At 31.5% G+C, this 20,789-nt stretch overlaps 1 protein-coding gene across 4 annotated transcripts in view; it reads left to right on the top strand.

Moving 5' to 3' along the window:
• Positions 1-20,789, top strand: part of TRAPPC8 (trafficking protein particle complex subunit 8) — a 129,026-nt gene that overhangs the window by 55,332 nt on the left and 52,905 nt on the right. For all 4 annotated transcript variants that reach the window (XM_074277233.1, XM_074277225.1, XM_074277218.1 and 1 more), the window contains 9 exons: positions 814-914; positions 2,574-2,679; positions 7,860-7,991; positions 13,752-13,976; positions 15,045-15,153; positions 15,426-15,620; positions 15,875-16,005; positions 18,290-18,364; positions 19,038-19,164. In XM_074277233.1, the coding sequence (XP_074133334.1) occupies positions 814-914; positions 2,574-2,679; positions 7,860-7,991; positions 13,752-13,976; positions 15,045-15,153; positions 15,426-15,620; positions 15,875-16,005; positions 18,290-18,364; positions 19,038-19,164 (1,201 nt within the window). The remainder of the gene's footprint in view (positions 1-813; positions 915-2,573; positions 2,680-7,859; positions 7,992-13,751; positions 13,977-15,044; positions 15,154-15,425; positions 15,621-15,874; positions 16,006-18,289; positions 18,365-19,037; positions 19,165-20,789) is intronic.

Genomic DNA, 20,789 nt, shown 5'->3' with positions numbered 1-20,789 from the left:
TCAGGTGCTTTCATCTTCAGTAGGAATAAAGCTAATCAAGTATTATTTTTAAGACTGACACAGATAGGTTGAATGAAGCTCTAAGGGTTAAGGGTGAGGGAGAGGGGATTAGGTAAGTGACTGGTACATTTCCAGCATGAGTGAGAGTATAGGGAAGATCAGTCTCTTTTTTAAAACATGATGTAATTGAACTTTATGGACTTAAAATTATCCAACCATAATTTGGAGTTTGGTGTTATACTTCTGAATTTAAAATGGGTCAATATATTAGATTTGATTTCCTTAAGTTTTTTGTTTATTTATCAAATGATAACTGCTGACTGTATTTATTTTAATGCTTAGTTGCTGAGTGGAAATAGACTCTCCTAATTTCTAAAGCAGTATTTTTTCTGTTATACCTTAAATTGAATGCTATTTACTTTCAACCCCTATAGAAAATATTTCAAACATTTAATGTCCGAAAAATGAGATGCTTCCTTTTGTATTATATGCAAAATATTCCTTTTTTTTAAGAATCATTAAATGACTTGAAGTGTTTGATATACTTTTTTTTTTTTAAAGTTTAATTACATTAAATTTCTTTTTTTTTTTCCTGAGGCTGGGGTTAAGTGACTTGCCCAGAGTCACATGCTAGGAAGTGTTAAGTGTCTGAGACCAGATTTGAACTTGGATTAAATTTCAATGAAGTAGAAGTTTGTGTAATTCCATAGATTATCTTTGTCTAATCCACTTAAAGTATTTAAAGCTTCTGATTTAGTAAATAACATGGTATTTCTTCTGAAATAGCATAAAACATATTTTATTTCGCTTCAGGAAATGGCAGCAGTGTCAGCTTTTCTTCAGCCTGGAGCACCCAGGCCTTACCCTGCTCATTACATGGATACAGCAATTCAGACATACAGGGATATATGCAAGTAAGTGATTTTGAAATTTCTTTTATACATTTTTGGATAAAGATTACTTTTTATTAAGTTGCTGGATTTTAAAATGAAGTATCTAATTGTTTTTTCATACCTGGAAGACCTGAGATAGTTATCTATCTCAGATCACCAGAATGAAAGTTAGTTGAGTCAGGTTTCTCACTAGTTTTAGATTTTAAATGAGGCAAAATTTGCCTACCTAAGAAAATTGTGGTATTTTAAAGAATTTACAACATTATAGTCAAATGAATGCTAAAATTCGTGAAAATAAGCTCTTTCACTAATCTCCATTAGAACTCTACTTTTGGGTGGCTTCAAGATAGTATAGGTATTAAGAAATAATAAACTATACTTATTGAGAATTAGTTAATAAAAAGGAGTGAAATTTTTGTAATTTTAAAATCATAGGACTCTTTCATTACAAATTATAAATTTTTCATTATAAATTCTTTAATTATAAAATTTTTGATGAAAATAAAAGAAAAAATTTTGACTGCTCTTTTCATATAAAATAATTATCTTGTAATTACTAAAAATAGATAAAATTTTGTTACAGTGAATCAGTGCCATCAACACAAACTGTTCTATAAAGTAATTTCCTTATATTTTGTGTTTGAGTATTTCATCAAGTTGTAATTTTTATATATCAGTACTGAGGGGGTAGTGTAGTAGAGCTTTAATGGAAAGCTCTCTTTAGACCCCAAAAGACTTGGATTCAAATCTTGCCTTTAATATACTATCTGTGCTCTCCTTTACCTTTTAATACTATCTCACTTTACCTTTTAATACTATCGGCAGTTTTTTTAGACTTCAAGTTTAGAGAAGGTGCCAATTTGCATTGGTAAAAACCATTTCCTCATTTGGGTAGGTCTTCCTTATACTAATGAAATCGTACATGCAGTCTTGAGCCAATATTTTCTACAATAAATAATCCTATATAATGTATTCTCTAATTTTAATTATGCGGTGATTCCACAAAACCTGATGACATACGGGTAACATAAACAGTCCTTATTTCCTACTTTATTGTCAATTAACTAAGGAGCATTTAACTTTTAATACCCCCTTTTCTAAGTTTACCTCAAAGTCCTAAACATACTTGTCAGGGGGGGGGGGAGATCACTCTTTTGAAATAGTCAAAATCAAATATACTACTACTTTTTAAAAATTTTATTTTTTTTTTAATTTTAGCTTTTTATTTTCAAAACATGCATGAATAATTTTTCAGCATTGATTCTTGCAAACCTTGTGTTCCAAATTTTTCCCTCCCATCTCTCTTTCTCCTCTAGATGGCAACTAATCCAATATATAATCAACAAAGGGCACTTTTTAGATAAAGAAAAAGAAACATAAACGCATACAGATGATGCCAGCTTTCCTATTTACAACAATTTTTATTTCTTAATTAACTATTACCATATGTGTATTGAAAGTGTAATTTCTATCACTATCACTGCAAGATCTTTTTCCAGCAAAACATTTGCTTTCTCTGTGCAGCTCTTTCTGATGTAATTTTTACTTATCTATACTATCAGAAAGAGGACATTAATGCCTATTAGAAAACTAGAATTTAAAGTTGTTAAGTTTGTTTTATTGTGATTTGATGTATGATTTCCAAGAAATTTTTGTAATATTTCTTAATTTCTTCCTTAGGAATATGGTGTTAGCCGAAAGATGTGTATTGCTTAGTGCTGAAATATTAAAAAGCCAAAGCAAATATTCAGAAGCTGCTGCTCTTCTGATTCGGTTGACCAGTGAGGTATTGACCCTTTGACTTCTACTTGCTTTATTCTGACTAATTTACAGTTTTTAAAAGGAGCAATATATCTTTATAGTGATAATTTGGTGTACTCTATTTTATGCAAACATATTAAAATCTTATTATATAACAAATTAAGTGATATTTATGACAAAGAGAGTAACCAATTATTCTTTAAGGAAATGAACATATATGATTACTTAAGCTACTTATAAATTAAGAAGATTTAGCTTTCAATATTTGGATTTGTATGCAGCCTTTCCGGTTTTGATGCTTTCATCTTTGGTACTTTGGACCTGTGATTTCATGAATATGGTTTCTTTCTCTACTATAGTTTGGATTCACCCATTCTTTCTAATCTTGAGTGGTGCTTGTCTTTGTAATCTCACCACACATCTTGTAGGGGATTACCTCATTCTCTTGATGTTCTGTGGGAATCAGTAGTCATGAAAACCATCTCTTGTACCCTTTATTGTTAATATATGATTGACTCATTTTCTTTTCTGGTAGTAGTAAATATCTTTGAAGACATTAAAACTTTTTTTCAAAAACATTCTTAATTTAATGAGTCTTTCTCCCCTTCCCCCATAACATTTTTATATAGGAACTAGAAGAAAATAAGTATTATATGTGAAATTGAAAACTTTAATTATAGACAGCTTAAAAAAAAAACCAAAACACATTACATACACACACGCATACATATTCAACATGTTACTTTTATTTTTTTATTCTTTTAAAAATTTTTCTCCAGTTACATGTAAAAACAATTTAAAAAAAATTATACATGTCCTTTCTTATTTTTACATTTCCCCATATGAATCAAGTTCATCAGAACAAAGGGAAAAATCCATGAAGGAAAAAAAAAGGTGAAAATAGTATGTGTTGATCTACATTCAATCTCCGTAGTTCTCTCTTTGGATGCAGATGACGTTTTTCATCCAAAATTTGTTGGGATTATCTAGAATCACTGAACTGATAAGAACTGAGTCTATCATAGTTCATCACATAATCCTGTTTTCCTGTGTACAATGTTTTCTTGGTTCTGTTTTGCTTTACTCAGTGTCAGTTCACAGCATATTACTTTCAAGGTTGTCTTGATAATCTTTAGTTTCTTCTTAATTCCTTTCTGTTCTCTTCTGTGTGTTTTTAAAAAAAAAATGTTTCAGTGATCATGTTTTGTACATGGCAAATGTGTGGATTTATTTTGCCTGATTATACTTTGTTGCTTGGATTTTTTTTTTCCTCTTTTCATTGGGAAGGAGGGGAAGAAGGAGAAAAGAGAGAGAATTAAATTACTGTTGAATAGTATTGAACACCCACGTTTTCACTGCATCCAATTTTAGAATTTAGACAAAATTGGGCAAATATTTAACTTTTGATTTTTAAAAGCATATATTCTTAACATTTCACTTCCTTTTTTTTTTATTTATATGTTTGTGTTGATAGTCTATATCATAATGTCTAAATGTTCTAATTTTACATTAATAAAAGCTTTCTAAAGGCTATTTGTCAAATTTTGTTTTTCTAATTTTCACATTCTTTTGATCAGTAGTTTACTTTTCTATTATATATAAACATTCCTAGATCTGCCCTATCCTTTAAAAACTTTCACTTCACCTAGCCATTCCCTCAAACAATCATCTTGTATTTCTGTGTTTTGTACCTAAGCTCCTAGGAAAAAACCAAAAAGTTATAGTTTTTGTTGCCCGTTTTTCATTTCCCATTCACTTTACCTTGGAATCTATGTTCTGTCTCCCACACTCAAGTGAAACTGCTTTTTGAAAGGTCAATGATGATCTCTGTATTGTTCAAACCAGTCATCTTTTTTTTCAGTCTTTATCCATTTTGACTTCTCTGTAGCATTTGAACCTTTCCTTTTCAATATCCTTGAAACATATAGAGTATGTATCATAGCACTTTATCTCGGGATTCATTAATGTGATACCAAGTAATATACACAGTACTCTAGATGTGTAGTCAGAGAAGCTGACACACAGTTTGAGGTTATATTAGTTTTTTTGGATGCCATGATAAATTATTGATTTTTATTTGATTTACAGCCCATGCATGTAAACCAAGATTTTTTTTTTTTTTAATAAATTTCTTATTCAGCAATGTCTTTTCTCTCTGATGTCTAGGAAGTTGAATTTTTTTAATCCAAGTATAAAACTTTACATTTTATCTCTCTGAAATTTCATCTACATTCAGCTTAGTTTTCTAGTTTGTCAAGATCCTTCTGAAACCTGTTTCCCCTGTTTTTTCTCATCTGAAATAGTTTCAGTTCAATTTAATTCCTTCCAGTAAACAAATTTTAATAACTGCTCATTTTATTTCAGGAACTGTGGTAGCCAATAGATAATCAGAGATTTAAAAAAAAAAAACAAACATCTTTTCTTCTATCTTGCAACCTCAACCCCTTCATCTTCACCTCAATATTTAATCCCTCCATCTGTCAGGTCTCTCATTTACTCATTTACCATCACTCATTTACTTGCTACACTATCCTCCTTTCCCCATTTTGACCCTTTGGTGAACTACTTAAACTCCCCACTGTTCTTTTGAGGCCCTTGCCTGTTCATCCTATCAGAGATCTTTCTCATCCAAATCCCAGCCTTGTATTTTCCTCATCATCCATTGCTTTATTTCTATGCATTTTTTTACTCAATGAAACTTGGGGAAGATGATGAATTTGTGCTGATTGAATCCATTATAAGTTTATTTTACATAATCTTAATTAAGCCTTCAAAGCGACACTAACTGTGTCACTGCCCTAGCAGTTTTTCCCAGACTTTTTCAGACTTCCTACATAATGCCCATCCGTTTCTGAGAAATTTGTCTCATGTTTCACTGAAAAAGCTGAAACCATTCATTGGGTGCTCCCTCTGTTTTTCTTCACCTTATTTAATATCACTGAGATGTTTTCTGCCACTGTCTTTCTCTTTTTCCTTGTCTCACATGAAGAGATGTCTGTTTTTGCAAAGGCATACACAAATGATCCCATTACATTCCATTTTCTCAGGAAGTTTGTTCCTTCCATATCCCAACTTTACTTCTTGGGACTCTCCTTATCTACAGTCTGCTTTCCTATCTCCTATAAACATATCCATGCCTTCTCCCTCTAGCTATATTCTGCCTTTTGTTGTTAAACTCCTTGAGAAGGCCATCTACTTCCTTTCCTTTTCCTTACTAGTTAATTCTTTTCACTCTGGTTTCTGACCCCTTCATTCTACTGGAGTAAAGTCATCAATGATTTCTTTCCTTTCCTTTTCCTTTCCCCCTCCCCTTCCCCTCCCCTCTTCTCCCTTCCCTCCCCTCCCCTTTTCTTTCCTCTCCTCTCCTCTCCTTCTTTTCATAGCTTTTTATATGCATGGGTAATTTTACAACATTGACAATTGCCAAACTTTTTGTTCCAATAATTTTTCCCCTCCTTCTCCCCATCTGCTCCCCCTGATGGCAGGTTGACCAATACATGTTAAATATGTTAAAGTATAAATTAAATACAATATATGTATACATGTCCAAACAGTTATTTTACTGTACAAAAAGAATTGGACTTTGAAATAGTGTACAATTAGCCTGTGAAGGAAATAAAAAATGCATACAGACAAAAATAGAGGGATTGGGAATTCTATGTAGTGGTTCATAGTCATCTCCCAGAGTTCTTTTGCTGGATGTAGCTGGTTCAATTCATTACTGCTCTATTGGAACTGATTTGGTTCATCTCATTGTTGAAGAGGGCCATGTCCATTAGAAGTGATCATCATATAGTATTGTTGTTGAGTATATAATGATCCCCTGGTCCTGCCCATTTCACTCAGCATCAGTTCATGTAAGTCAGGTATTTCTGAAATCATCCTGTTGGTCATTTCTTACAGAACAAAAATATTCCATAATATTCATATACCACAATTTATTCAGCCATTCTCCAATTGATGGGCATTGACTCAATTTCCAGTTTCTAGCTACTACAAAGAGGGCTGCCACAAACATTCTTGCACATACAGGCCTCTTTCCTTTCTTTAAAATCTCTTTGGGATATAAGCCCAGTAGTAACACTGCTGGATCAAACGGTATGCACAGTTTGATAACTCTTTGAGCATAGTTCCAAATTGTTCTCCAGAATGGCTGGATGTATTCACAATTCCACCAACAATGTATCAGTGTCTCTGTTTTCCTATATCCGCTCCAACATTGTATATTATCTTTCCCTGTCATTCTAGCCAATCTGACAGGTGTGTAGTGGTATCTCAGAGTTATCTTAATTTGCATTTCTCCATCAATGATTTCTTGATCATTTGTTGATAGTTATCTTTCTTGATCTCTGGGCAGCATTGACTCTGTGGCTTGCTGTCAAATTCAGAAATTCGAGGCCCTCATATTAACTTAGAAAACAAACAGCATTTGTTGTATTATTTTTTTATTTGTTTTTGCTGAAGCAGTTACGTGTCTGGGGCTAAATTTGAACTCAGGTCTTCCTGACTTTGGAGCTGGTGCTCTATTTATGGTGCCTCTTAACTGCCCCGGTAGCCTTAAATTCTTAGCATCTGTAAATATATACTCACCTAGCTTAAAATAATTGATGTTTAGCTTTGTTCTATAAAACACTTATTAGTTCAAGGTCCATAAAATATCACCTTAGTGGCTTTAAAGTTGGCATTTTTCTGCTTCTAACAAGGGAGAAAATGTTGGCAGCAAAACAGTTGGAAGGGTATGGAAAGTTCAGCTTATGTAAAATTAAAAACCTCGAGAAAGTTTGGGAAGAAGTTGCTGTTTCTTAACCTTTAGTATTTTCTCAGTAACTATTAATATATGAGTGTTTCAGATGAAATGAATCTCCAAGGATATTAAATTCAGTTCTATTATTATTAAAGAAATATCATTCATAATTGGGGTCTGTTCAAAGGGCAAATAAATTTCAAGTTGTATTCCTTTTTTGCTTATTATCCTAGCAGCAGACAAAAAGAACATTCTTTTATGGTTTCACTCCTAAACTTTCTTAGATCTAATAGTCATATCTGGCTTTAAATCAGTACATTGGTTAATTTGATTGAAAAAATGTAAAAATTATAATGAAAATTTTCTAAGTGAAATATTCAAATATCCAAGAGAAGAAAGCATTGCAGTATTTTTTAGTGGAATGATACTAATATTTTTATTTTTCTTTAAACATTAACTAGGATTCTGATCTTCGAAGTGCTCTTCTATTAGAACAGGCGGCACATTGCTTTATAAACATGAAGAGCCCCATGGTTAGAAAATTTGCCTTTCACATGATATTGGCTGGCCATCGGTTTAGTAAAGCAGGACAGGTAAGTGGATTTACTTTACTTAAAAATATAGATAGACCAGATTATTCCAAGCATTATCAATTTCTGCATATAAGCTGTTATAACAAATTCATCAACTTCTTAAAGTTTGAAGAAGGTGTCTTAAATTGGAATAAGTTTGCCTTCTTGTTATATCAGCATCTAAATATTTATACTCTTGGAATGTTATCCTGTCATTTTTTTGCATGTGTGGATACTGACTAGGAATTTATCCTGTAAAAGGCCTCATCCCTGTTCCTATTTGAGGCTTTTGAAAATCAGTGCTAGAGAAAAACACTATTTAAGTAGAAATCCCTAGGGGGAAAGTGTGGTGGTCTTCTGTCCCTCATTCACATTTTTAAACATTCAGATGAAGGATGCTATCTTGGGTTCCTGACAATGGTAGCATTCATTAGTTTAAGTTTTTGTGAATATAAGTGAAAATATGAATTTTTATATAGAATAGTTTTGTCATGGACAGGTTTTTTTTTTTTTTTTTTTTTTTTTTTTTTTCTTTTCACATAATTTCTTTACGGAGGATTTACCTGTTTTGAAGATTTTAAAAAATCTTATCTTATTAGTTTAATGTTTGGTTTGTTCATTGTTTATCCTTTACTCTTGTAAGATCATATCTTCCAGTTAAAATTGATTTTTCCTTTTATGCTTCTTCTTGTAAACAAGCCATCTTTGCTTATTTACAGCTGTCTATTAGTATTTTGAGTTCATAGTACTGTATGATTCATAGCCTTAAAACATGGAGACTATTGCCATGTACTTAAAAGCTCCTATTAAGAAAAATTATGATGTTATTTACATTATGTACAAATATTTGTATGTCTTTGACTTCATCCTTGTGGATATGCTCTTACAGGGCAACATTTCCTTTCCTTCCCATTCTGCACAATTTTTTTCATATTTTCAGAGGATTCCAGGGATTACAAATGTTTGCTTAGCATTAACAACTGGGTAGTCTTTTGAATAAGTTACATCATTTTACTTTCATAATTTGTGAGAAGTACATCCATTTGTGAGAGGTATATTTTTCTCTGCTTTAATCCGTCTTCTATAAAACTGACAAAATAGCCTTCCAGAGGTGCAAGGGTTATCATTTCATTCTTCTATTCTAAAACTTTCATTGGCTAGTTGTTTCAATTTGTAATTTAAAGCCCATCAGAACTTGGTTTTTGCTTAACTTTTCAGGATTATTGTAAATTACTTTATACACCTTGTATGGCAGCCACACTGACCTAATTAGTGTTTTACATCTCTCTTCTCTGTGCTTTTGTGCAAGCTTGTTCTCAATGTGTAAAATATATCTTTTCCTAAACTCTTTTAGTTGTCTCCTAATTAGTCTCCCTACTTCAAGTCTTTCCCCTTGCTAAACTCTACTACCCCACCTGCTAGTGTTATTTCTAAAACAGAAGGCTGTTTATACCACTTCCTTTTCACTAAACTCAAGTAAGATTCTCTGTGATCAAAAACATACTTATTTTCTTTGGAATTTTTCAGTCCTTCACAATCTGGCTCTAGCAGTTTTACTGTATATTATTGCCTTCCATATATACTTTGGTCCTAGTCATAGAATTCTTCTCACTTCTACTTACACACAACATTTCATCTCCCCTTTTCCTGTCCTTGTCTAATCTGTTCTCCAGATCCGGAATCCATTCTGTCCTCAATTTACTTCTTAGAATACCTAATTTCCCTAGAAACTCAACTGAAAGACTATCTTTCCTATCTAAGATTTTCCCTGATCTGACCTGACCACATTTCCCCTCTAGCTGCTATTGCTTTTTCTTCAAAATCAACTTGAATTATTTTGTCTGTACTTGTATGAATACATGTTGAAATGCACACTCCTTAAACCAATGACTATTCCATTTCTATCTTCATCTTCCTAGCAATTAGCATAGTCCCTTCTGCTATGCTTTTCTGTCCCTCTGTCTTTTTAGCTATTTATCTATATTTTATGCTTTGCTTTTGAATTTCTAGTTTAGATCTTGGTTTTGCTCCTGGCTTACCTAAAGAAAGCCTTTCAAGGTTCTTTCTAATTTTTCATGATTTTTCTTCCTCAAACCACCTATCTTCTATATATCTTCTGTTTACATTTTATCCCCTGAGTATGGGTGGGATAAAGAAATAATCAAAAAGCTCCTTGAGGAACTTGATTGCTTTTTTCTTTTTTTTGTATCTTTTGTACCTTGTATGAATGTACATAATGAGTAAGTGATTAATGGATTAGATTCTTACCTATATGGAAACTGAGATTAAAAGATGTTAAGTGATTTATGCATGATCTTATAATCTCCATGGAGATAGAAAGTATAAAGAAAATGATCTAATAGTTTATTTACATAGTATGAATTATCATGGTGAGATATAAGAAATGGTAACAGAATTGGAAGAAAAATGTCTTTGCTTTTGTTGTTTCCAACTTTATAAGGACCCTAGATGATTATATATCCCCTAATATCAAGTTTGAATTTTTAATATCGTTTGAAATAGATATGAATCGTAGTACAATTACAATATTTACCAAATGGCAAATGAATGCAATGGTTTGAGGTTCATATAGATCTATACTCTGAAGAATTAGACTAATTTTCAAAATTTTCATTCCATAATGATCTCAGAGAGTTCTTTTATAGACAATTTTCTTGTGTTGAAAGTCTTTCGATGTATATGGCATTAATTAATGCTTGGCCTATCCATTTATTATCTTTTGCTTTTGCTATATGACTTTTTTCTTCCAGTCATTTTTGTTTTTTTGTTTTTGTTTCATATCATTTCTTATTAACAAGATCTCTTTGCTTACTTATAATTACCATTTTATCTCCATTACCCTTTGTACCATCCACTGTTTTAGGTCTTTATAGGGATTTGGAGATAAAAATTATGTTTTTATGTCAGGAAACAACTTGGAATCAATGAAAACTCTGTATGATCTCTCAAATGCAACTCAATCTACTTGCTCCTTTTTAAATTGGTTCCCAGCTCATTGTCCATTTGCAGTGCTTTTTCACGATATTTTTACTGATGGAATAACCAATGCTTGACCATTACTTTTATGGTAATTTACCATATGCTTTTATCAATGCTTTTATTACATGTCATAATAAAAAATGTCACTTAGTTTTCTTGTGTGGATTGTTGTACTAACCTTTTTTTTTTTTTTTTTTTAAATTGGCCTTATTCTTTTTTAGTTTTGGTGCCTGATAGGATCAGCACAATATTATCTGTATACAGAATCATGTGGAAGATAGCATCATCCAAAAACTATTATAGCTCATCCTTGAAGCATCCTCTAGGTTGTTTAATACTTTTTGTTTGAAAATAAAATTAGATATCTTTTAAAAATTAATTTTCATCTATTTACTTCTCTTCATCCTTTTCTATTTTTTTTTAATATTCTTCTCATACTTTACCCCTGTTAGGAGAACTTCATTCTTTCTATACTAGTGCATTTCTTTTATTATTCCTTTTGTTTTACCTTTTTAAACCCTGAGAACAGAACCATTATACACTTGGCTAATTGATTTTTCTTTTTATCTCTTTTAGTAGCCTTTGAAAATAGTAAGATTCTGGAGGGATATGTATTTCTTCATTCCCTATTAGAATGTTAGTAATTACATCCTCATATAGCTCCCTTTACCATCCCACTACCATCCCCAGCCTTCACCCCAGTAAGACTATACTTAATTTTGTAGGGTAAGTTATTTTTCTTTATAAGCTTATAACTTTTGCCTTTGAAATATCAGATCTTGTATGATTCTGACTCTGGGTACTTTAAGGATTTCTGAGTTCTTGCAGAATTTTTTCTTTTTCATAGTAATTCTGGATTTTGGCTAACATTACTGGGGTTCCTTTTGAGGGTACTTTTCAGTAGATGTTGTCTTCACTTTGCCCTTTGCTTTTAATAATCCAGGTAGTTTTCTCTATGACTTCTTGAAATACACCATGTAGGTTCTAGTAGCCTTGAAATCTTGGGCTATCCTAATCCAAACCATGCCCACAATGGTTGCTGCCATGCTCACAAAGATCATCACTGTTCTCTGAAATTTCTAAGGCTCTAGCTATGAATGTGACCTTGCAGGCTACAAATGTCTTTGGCTTGTCTCTGGTCATGATAGCAAGGCTATGAATTTTTTGCCCACATTGGCACTGGTATCACTATTGGCTCTCTGTCTTATAATCCATGGGCTATTGCTTTCTACTTCTAGGGTCTAAAAAGCCACTTATTCAAGTTTTCCACTATATTATTAGTCATTATTTTGGTCAAGTATAAATTAAAAATTTTTGTTGGAGTACCAAATATAAAGTAGTAAATTATTGATTAGAAAATAATTTCTAACTCTTGAAAGCATTTCTTTAAGCTATTACTTATTTGGCCAACTTTAGTTTTTATTCTTGAGCCATATTTTCAAATAATTCTCTCCTTTTTATCTTGGTATTTAATTCATTGAGTATTAGGGTAAAATCTTTGCAACAGATGTCGCTTTACTAAATGGCTTTTAAAATTTCTTAATTGAGTTTGTGCTCACAATGATGCTTTTTCTACCAATTCTTTTTATTTGCTTCTAAGAAAAAATGAGACCCATACTTTCATATGGCTGTAACTTTTTTCAGTTTTTATTTATAGCAAGATGTCAATATTGATGTAATAAAGTTCTTTTAGTAGTGAATTAACTCTTTTGTCAATGGACTGAGAGCTGTTATTTAGAACATTCACTATTAAATTCATGTTTATAAACTTTTTATAAATTTAGTGATTTGTAACATTCTTTGCTTCCTTTCATATCATAACTATGGAAGTAGTAAGGGACTTAATAGGATTGAGGGTATATTTTATTTTTCATTGTATTAGTAGTCTTCATGACCCAAAAATTCTTCACCTAATGGTTATGTATTATCTACATACCTTTGTATATATTGTTAATCTGATTGTTGGATAGTAGTCTGTAACTAGGACAGTACCTGAATACTTAACTGCATAGTATAGAAGCTGCCATTATATATAATTGTCTTTGAGTATTGAGGTTCATCTTCTATACCACAATCAAGGTTTTGGAATAGGACTTCTGTGGAGGTATAGAAATTGAACCCTGAAAAGAATTTCCTTTGTAATCCGAGTATTAATAGTGTTAATTTACTAATACTTTGGGGGGAGGCAAACAACAGTCTCTCAAATTGTTTTATAAGCATGAGATTTAATATAGTCCCGTTTTTTGTCTTTGAAAATCAGCTTTTACAAAGTTATAAAAAATTCTTAATTAGTAAATATTCTGTAGAATAAGAATTTATTGATTGGATATCATATTTGAATACCTATATTGTTATAGATTACCTTAATGATAATTTTTTCCTCCAATCTTTCATTTACTGGTACTTTTTTGCTTTTCATGAATAACTTATAACAAAAGGTAATATAATGGGAAATAACATTGAATTTAAAATTGTAGGACCTAGATTCAGGCCCTAGTTCTGCCATTGACCATATGACAGAGTCAATTCACTAGTTAGACCCATGATTTTTTTATCTATAAAATGAAGGCATTTCATTGCATGACTTCTGAGGTCCCTACATACACTAGGTCTATAATTTTAATACCTTTTAAGATCCTTTCCTAGCCTAACATTGCTATAACTTTCTATTTTTCACACTTAGTATTAATTTAAAAATTTTAAATCTATCCTTTTAGTCTATGGTAAATTTAGAAAAAAAATGTTATCATATTTGTAAAAATTCATGAAATTGTCTTTCAGAAAAAGCATGCTTTACGTTGCTATTGCCAAGCCATGCAAGTTTACAAAGGGAAAGGCTGGTCTCTTGCAGAGGATCACATTAACTTCACTATTGGTCGTCAATCATTTACACTTCGACAGCTTGACAATGCAGTGTCTGCCTTTAAGCACATTTTGATCAATGAGAGCAAACAACCTGCTGCTCAGCAAGGAGCCTTCCTCAGAGAATATCTTTATGTTTACAAGGTGAGTATTTCTGTCTTATAGTAGTTATTAAAATGTTCACAATTTGATTTAAGTTGAAATCAATTTTAATAACATATCCAAATAAAAAATTCTTTATAACCCTTTTTAAGATTGAATTTTGAATACAAGAAGGAATATTGTTTTCCCCCACAATTGTATTTCTTAATTATTCAAGCTTTTATTTTATACATATTGAAAAGGAACTGGATTAGCCATGGGTGTGAGTTGGACTATTCCTGCTTTAAGTAGTTCGTTATCTTTGCATAATCCTGGGTCTGGTCCCAGCAGAATATGTGTTTCTCAAGTAGTTTTTCTGATGAACATAGCTAACCATCATAACTTCTCCTACTTTATTCTTGAGCTATCTATTTACCTTTCCTTCTTTCTTCACTTACTCCTTTTCTCCCTTAATACCATTATTACTCAAAAGTGAGGGAAGGTAGATGGTAGTAGAAAAATGTAACCATTAATTTCTCCTTATATTCTGCTTTGTGATGAGTTGTAGAATAACTGACAAATATTTGTAAAGTGCAAAAATTATGTTGATTGTTAATTGGTAAAATAATTGTCATGCCTGAGTTATCAGTTTTTGAAAGTATGGCAAATGAAATTAATACTTGTATAAGATGTCAATGCTTTCATTTATACAGGCCTTTGTGTACATACACTTTGAATTTTCTCATTGTTTTAGTTTAATGGTGTGATGTTGTTCAAAAGACTTATTATTTGTTAAGCACCTTTCTGATTATAAGCCATATTAAATTTAAGACAAGGTAACCTTCAGATAACACAACCTTTTTTTTTTTTTTTTTTTTTCTTTGATCTGCAATCAAAAGTTTTTCTAGCTTAGTAAGTATCTTCCAGAAATTACATTAGGTTCATATTAACAACCCTGTGTTGGTGTTCACACAGTGCGGCTTAGTATAAGATCTGAATGGCAGATTTATCTTAATATCCCTCTTTAATGTATATTTTTTCTTTAATATTTCCAAAATAATAATAGTAATGAGTAAGCAAGTTTTCTTAAAAGTTGTTCTTTTCCCCTTTTAAAATTTCTCCTTCTTCTAGAATGTAAGTCAGTTATCTCCAGATGGCCCTTTACCACAGCTTCCTTTACCATACATCAACAGTTTAGCAACCCGGGTTTTCTTTGGCCATGACAGACGACCAGCAGAAGGTAAGTAAAATTATTATTATTATTATATTAGATCATAGATACAACCTAATTATAAACACTTTGAACCAAATCTCAGTCTTTCTTGGGTTTTCACTAATTTTCCTGTATAAATATGTTAAAGTCAATAAAAAAATCTCATAAAATTAAAAGTTTTTTTTAAAACAAAATCATATCAGTATCAGTCAACATTCATTTGTTTAGAGTAGTCATGTTCATTGTTCATATGCTTAATTTGGGGTCTTTTTTTTTTTTTTTTTTTTTTTTTTTTTTAGGCGAAAAACAAGCAGCTACTCATATAAGTCTTGATCAGGAATATGATTCTGAATCTTCTCAGCAGTGGAGAGAACTTGAAGAGCAAGTTGTAGCTGTAATTAACAAAGGAATAATTCCATCAAATTTCCATCCAACACAATATTGTCTGAACAGCTATACGGACAATTCAAGATTTCCACTTGCAGTTGTAGAAGGTGATATATTTGAATTTTGAATTTTTTTTTTTAACCTTTCATTAACAAGTGTCTCTCTCTCTCTCTCTCTCACACACACACACACACACACACACACACACACACACACACACACAACATGTGATATTAAGAAACTAGCAGTTTTGGGGGTAAAGTTATAGATTTATTTTAATAGTAAAGAATCAAACAAAATCAAGTTGGCAAACTATTCACTATTTGTAAAATGTTCTTCAAAATTGATTTTTCTTTAATAGAACCAATAACTGTGGAAGTGGCTTTTAGAAACCCCTTGAAGGTTCCACTTTTGTTGACGGAATTATCTTTGCTTTGGAAATTTCAACCTAAAGGTTCAAATTCAAAGGATAATGAAGAAACAAAAGAACTAGTAAGTTATTAAAAGGTATTTGCAGTAAATGTTTCCACAATTATAATTTATTAGTTAGTCTTATAATATTCAAACTTTCGATTGCTCATTGAATGATACATACTTGTTCTTAAGGGAAGTACTTAAAATATGTTGTTGTTTTGGGTCTTTTTTCAGTTGTGTCTGATTTTTTATGATCCCATTTTGGATTTTCCTGATTAAGATACTGCACTGGTTTACCATATCTTTCTCTTGCTCATTTTTAAAGATAATGAATTGAGACAAATTGAAAACTAGTAAGGGTCACAGAACTAGTAAGTGTTTGAGGCCAAATTTGAACTCAGGAAGTTGAGCCCTCCTGGATTCAGTTTTATATCCATTGTGCCATGTAGGTATGCTTCAAATATATTTTTGAGGAAGGTATTGTTATAGTGGTTAGTCATTCAGATCTAAATGATTTACTTAACTTTTGTTATTCTTTTGTTAATTAGTCTTTCAAATACAAAATTTCACTCTATTCCAAATATAGATATATTAAACTAATTTAGTAGAAGAAATTAGTTTCAAGCAAAAAAAATCTCACTTTTGCAATCCTTCCAGTGTTCAAGAAAAGGTTGAATTATTTTCTATGTAATTCTTTTTCAAATGTCTGTGAGTTACTAAATATTTTGAAATTTTTCTATAAAAATATTGGTGTTTTTAGGAAGATGAATTTAATTTAATAGTGAAATTACTAATTCTTAATTAGCATATATTAAGCATCATACACTATACTTAAACACTGAAAGGTAAAAGACATTCTCTGTTCTCAGAAAACTTGCTGTCCATTGGGACAGACACTTAGGTTAACAATTATGTACAAACAAGATATAAATCGTTTCACATTAGGGGCAATTAGTAATGGCTTCCTGGGATTTTAACTAGGAGTTGAAGGATGCCTAGAAAGTTAGTAAGCAAAGATGATGAGGGTCCCAGACACAGGGACCAGCCAGTAAAAAAACTTGAATCAGGAGATGGGGTGTCTTGTTCAAGAAACAGCAAGAAAGCCATTGTATCTTAGACTACATGGTGGCAGGAGTTGGAGCTGGGTGGTTGGGGAAATATAAAATATAAAGAAGATTGGCAAGATACAGGGGCCGGGTTATGAAGGGCTTTTTAAAGCCCCCAAAAGGATTTTATGTTTATTCTAGGAGCCTGCCCCTCCCTCCCTCCCTCCCTCCCTCCTTCCCTCCCTCCCTCCCTCCCTCTCTCTCTCTCTCTCTCTCCCTCTCCCTCTCCCTCTCTCTGTCGATATCTCTGTCTCTCTGTCTTCTCTTCTCTGTCTCTGTCTCTGTCTCTCTTTCCCCCTCCCTTTCTCCCTCCCTCTCTCTCCTTCTCTGTCTCTGTCTCTGTCTCTGTCTCTGTCTCTCTCTCTCTCTCTCTCTCTCTCTCTCTCTCATTACCTCCCATATTCTTGTCACACACTGACCACATTCTGAGAGACTCAAGAAAGCAAGTGTCAGTGTCTTAATGTACATGGGATATTTTGTTTCATCAAAATATTTCTATTAAAGATTATGATTGTCATTCTGGACAGCATTTGGATTTAGGCCCAAAGAACTATCAAACTCTGTATACCCAGCAATATCACAATATTCCAAAGTTATTTTAAAGGGGTACAGTTAAAGGACAAGGACCTATTTGTACAAAAATTATTTATAGCAACTCATTTTGTGGCACCAAAAGAATTAGAAATTGAATAGATGCCCATGAATTGGAAATGGCTGAACAAGTTGTGATATATGATTGTGATGAAATATTATTATGATATAAGAAGTTAGGAGCAGGATGATTTCAGAGAAGCCTTGAAAAACATGAACTGATGCAAAGTAAAATGAGCAGAACTAGGAGAACATTGTACATAGGAACAGCAATATCATTTGAAGATCAAATGAGAATAACTTGGCTATTCTTAGCAATACAGAGAACCAAGAAAATCTGAAGGGCTTATTAAAAAACACTATTTGCTTCCAGAGAAAGAATTGATGGTGTCTGAGTGCAGATTGAAATATAATTTGGGGGGGGATGAGGAGTGAAGGTAAAGGGTCTGTTTTCTTTCACAATGTAACTGATAAGGAAATATGTTCTGCTTGATCACACATATATAACCTATATCAAATTGCTTATTGTCTCAGGCAGAGAGAAGGAAGGGAAGGACAGAGAATTTGAAGTTCACTATTTAAAAATGTGAATGTTAAAAATTGTTTTTATATGAAGTTGGGAAAAATAAAATGTCATTAGAACATAAATATTGATTGTTTTTTAGGTAACTTGTGGAAATGAAATGATTGGAACTGAAGTTATATCAGAATTCTTAATTAATAGTGAAGAAACAAAAATGGTAAGTATTTGTCACATTGTTTTCTGGCATTTTACATTTAGTGTCTTAAAGAAAATAAAACTGAATATGAAAATAATCTGAACAGACTAGTTTTAATTATTTTAGATGGCTAGTTTATATCCTATATTATGTTTTCTTTTTTTGTGTATTGCTTCTTTAATTCCTCATTGCATAGCTAGATGTATATTGAAATAAACTTTGAAATTAGAAAAAATAACTGTCTTATAAGTAGAACCAGAATCAATCAAGAGAAAGTAAGAACAAATTTGTGACATTATTATTTGATAATTTCAAAATTATCCAAGTAAAAAGAATTTTGGGTTTTTTCTTATATGACTTTGTTTTTATATTTATGATTGTGTTGAACAAGATGTTATACTCTGTCTTGAATAAAAAGCAAAAATGAATTTCACAATGAAATTGCAGAAAATTATTGCTAAGCCACTAAAAATTATGTTTTTCTGTAGTAAAAATTCTTTGGTCTTAGAATTTGTATTCCTTTTTGCTCTTCTCAAAATTAAACTGGTTGGCTTTGTATTTTTGCAGCATGATTACATATTTATTTGATTATTTTAACTAAGAAATTTTAAGAACATTAAACTAAGACATTTAAGAACATTACAAACAATAATGATGATGATGATGATAGTAATAACTTTACATATTTCCACAGGCAAGGTTAAAGCTCTTTCCCCATCATATAGGGGAACTTCACATTCTGGGAGTTGTTTATAATCTTGGCACTATTCAAAGTTCAGTAGGGCTAGATGGCCTTGGCTCTATTCCTGGATGTCATACAGGTAATAAATGTTATTCTAAGGAAAATAGTAAATTTTATAATTGAATTTTAATATATTCCAATCTTTTTAGGCTTGATTTTTTTTTATCTATCTATCTATTTATCTACCCATTTATTTATTTATTTATTTATTTATTTATATATTTACTTATTTACTTATTTATTTATTTATTTATTTATTTATTTATTTATTTATCTATCTATCTATCTATCTATCTATCTATCTATCTATCTATCTATCTATTTATTTATTTATTTATTTATTTATTCATTCATTCATTCATTCATTCATTCATTCATTCATTCATTCATTCATTCATTCATTCATTTTTCTGAGGCTGGGGTTAAGTGACTTGCCCATGGTCCCACAGCTAGGAAGTGTTAAGTGTCTGAGATCAGATTTGAACTCGGGTCCTCCTGAATTCAAGGCTGGTACTCTATCCTCTGTGCCAGCTAGCTACCCCCCCCCCCCTTTTTTTTTTTTTTAAGACACATCATTTCTTATTTTTTTTCCTCCTTTCTGTTAGATTTAATGCTTCTCTTCAGAACTCTTATTAATCTTTATTTTATCTGCTTTTCTTTTATATTATCAACTACAAGTAATTTCTACTGGACATTATTGAGCATTTCTATTATTGTCAAATCAAATTTGGTCAATTCTAATTGAGATTTAAAACTTTTTATAGTTTACTTTTTTAAGAAAAATAAAACATCCAATATAAAGAAAGAAGCAAATAGTTCTAGAAGTGATTGTTTTTCAGTATTTCAAACTATCTGATTTCATTTCACCATGGTTATTCCTTTTGCTAACATTAGTTTTTACTGTTCTGTGTCTTAATATGTGATTTCATACATTGTTCGGACTGTAATTTAGCTTCAAAATAAACTTTGTTAATTTCTACTTATCTTTGCAGTCACAACCTTTTTATTAGCTTTGTGAGTCCTGCCTGGCTGGCACTCATTGGTGTGTTGCCTGTTTTCCTAGGGCTATACCAAAGCAATTTTTAGTTCCAGGGCTAGAGTTCTCTGGTTCCCTTGGCTATGCTAAAGCACATAGGGGATCCTTGTGTAAATGTTTGCCCACTCTATCACATTGGTGCTCAGGATCTCCTGCTAATTGGCTGAAGTGGGGCTTATTGCCAGCTTACTGGGAAGCTTCCTGTCCTGGACTATGCTGATTCTTGAGATTCAATTATTTAACCATCAATTTCTTTTTAATCCTTTTTTCAATGTTTATTTCATTGTAATTAAAGGGTATGCTTAGTCCAGAGTTTTTAAAAGTCAATTTTTATGGAGATGACATAGCTAAAAAATGTATAGATACTTTTATGTTCCCATTCATTATCAGTGAAATATTATTTCTAACTTTTGTAAAATTTTAAAAGTCTTTATTTTGTTACATATTTTTCCAAATAATTTTAGAATTTTTCCTTTTTTTTTTACATGTGGTACTATTTGATGAATATATATATTGATACTGATTTATCGTGTATGATGGTTTTATACATAATAGAGTTTTCTTATCTACTTCTTGTTTAGTACTATTTTTTACTGTAGATTTCCCAAATGTTCCCTATTTTTTTTTTTTTTGAGTTCATTTGAAGCATTATAGATTTTTACCTTGTC

This window comes from Sminthopsis crassicaudata, chromosome 1 (assembly GCF_048593235.1).
Source record: "Sminthopsis crassicaudata isolate SCR6 chromosome 1, ASM4859323v1, whole genome shotgun sequence".
Taxonomy (NCBI): domain Eukaryota; kingdom Metazoa; phylum Chordata; class Mammalia; order Dasyuromorphia; family Dasyuridae; genus Sminthopsis; species Sminthopsis crassicaudata.
Note: the sequence above shows the minus strand (reverse complement) of the source record. Positions and strands in the feature narration are given on the sequence as shown.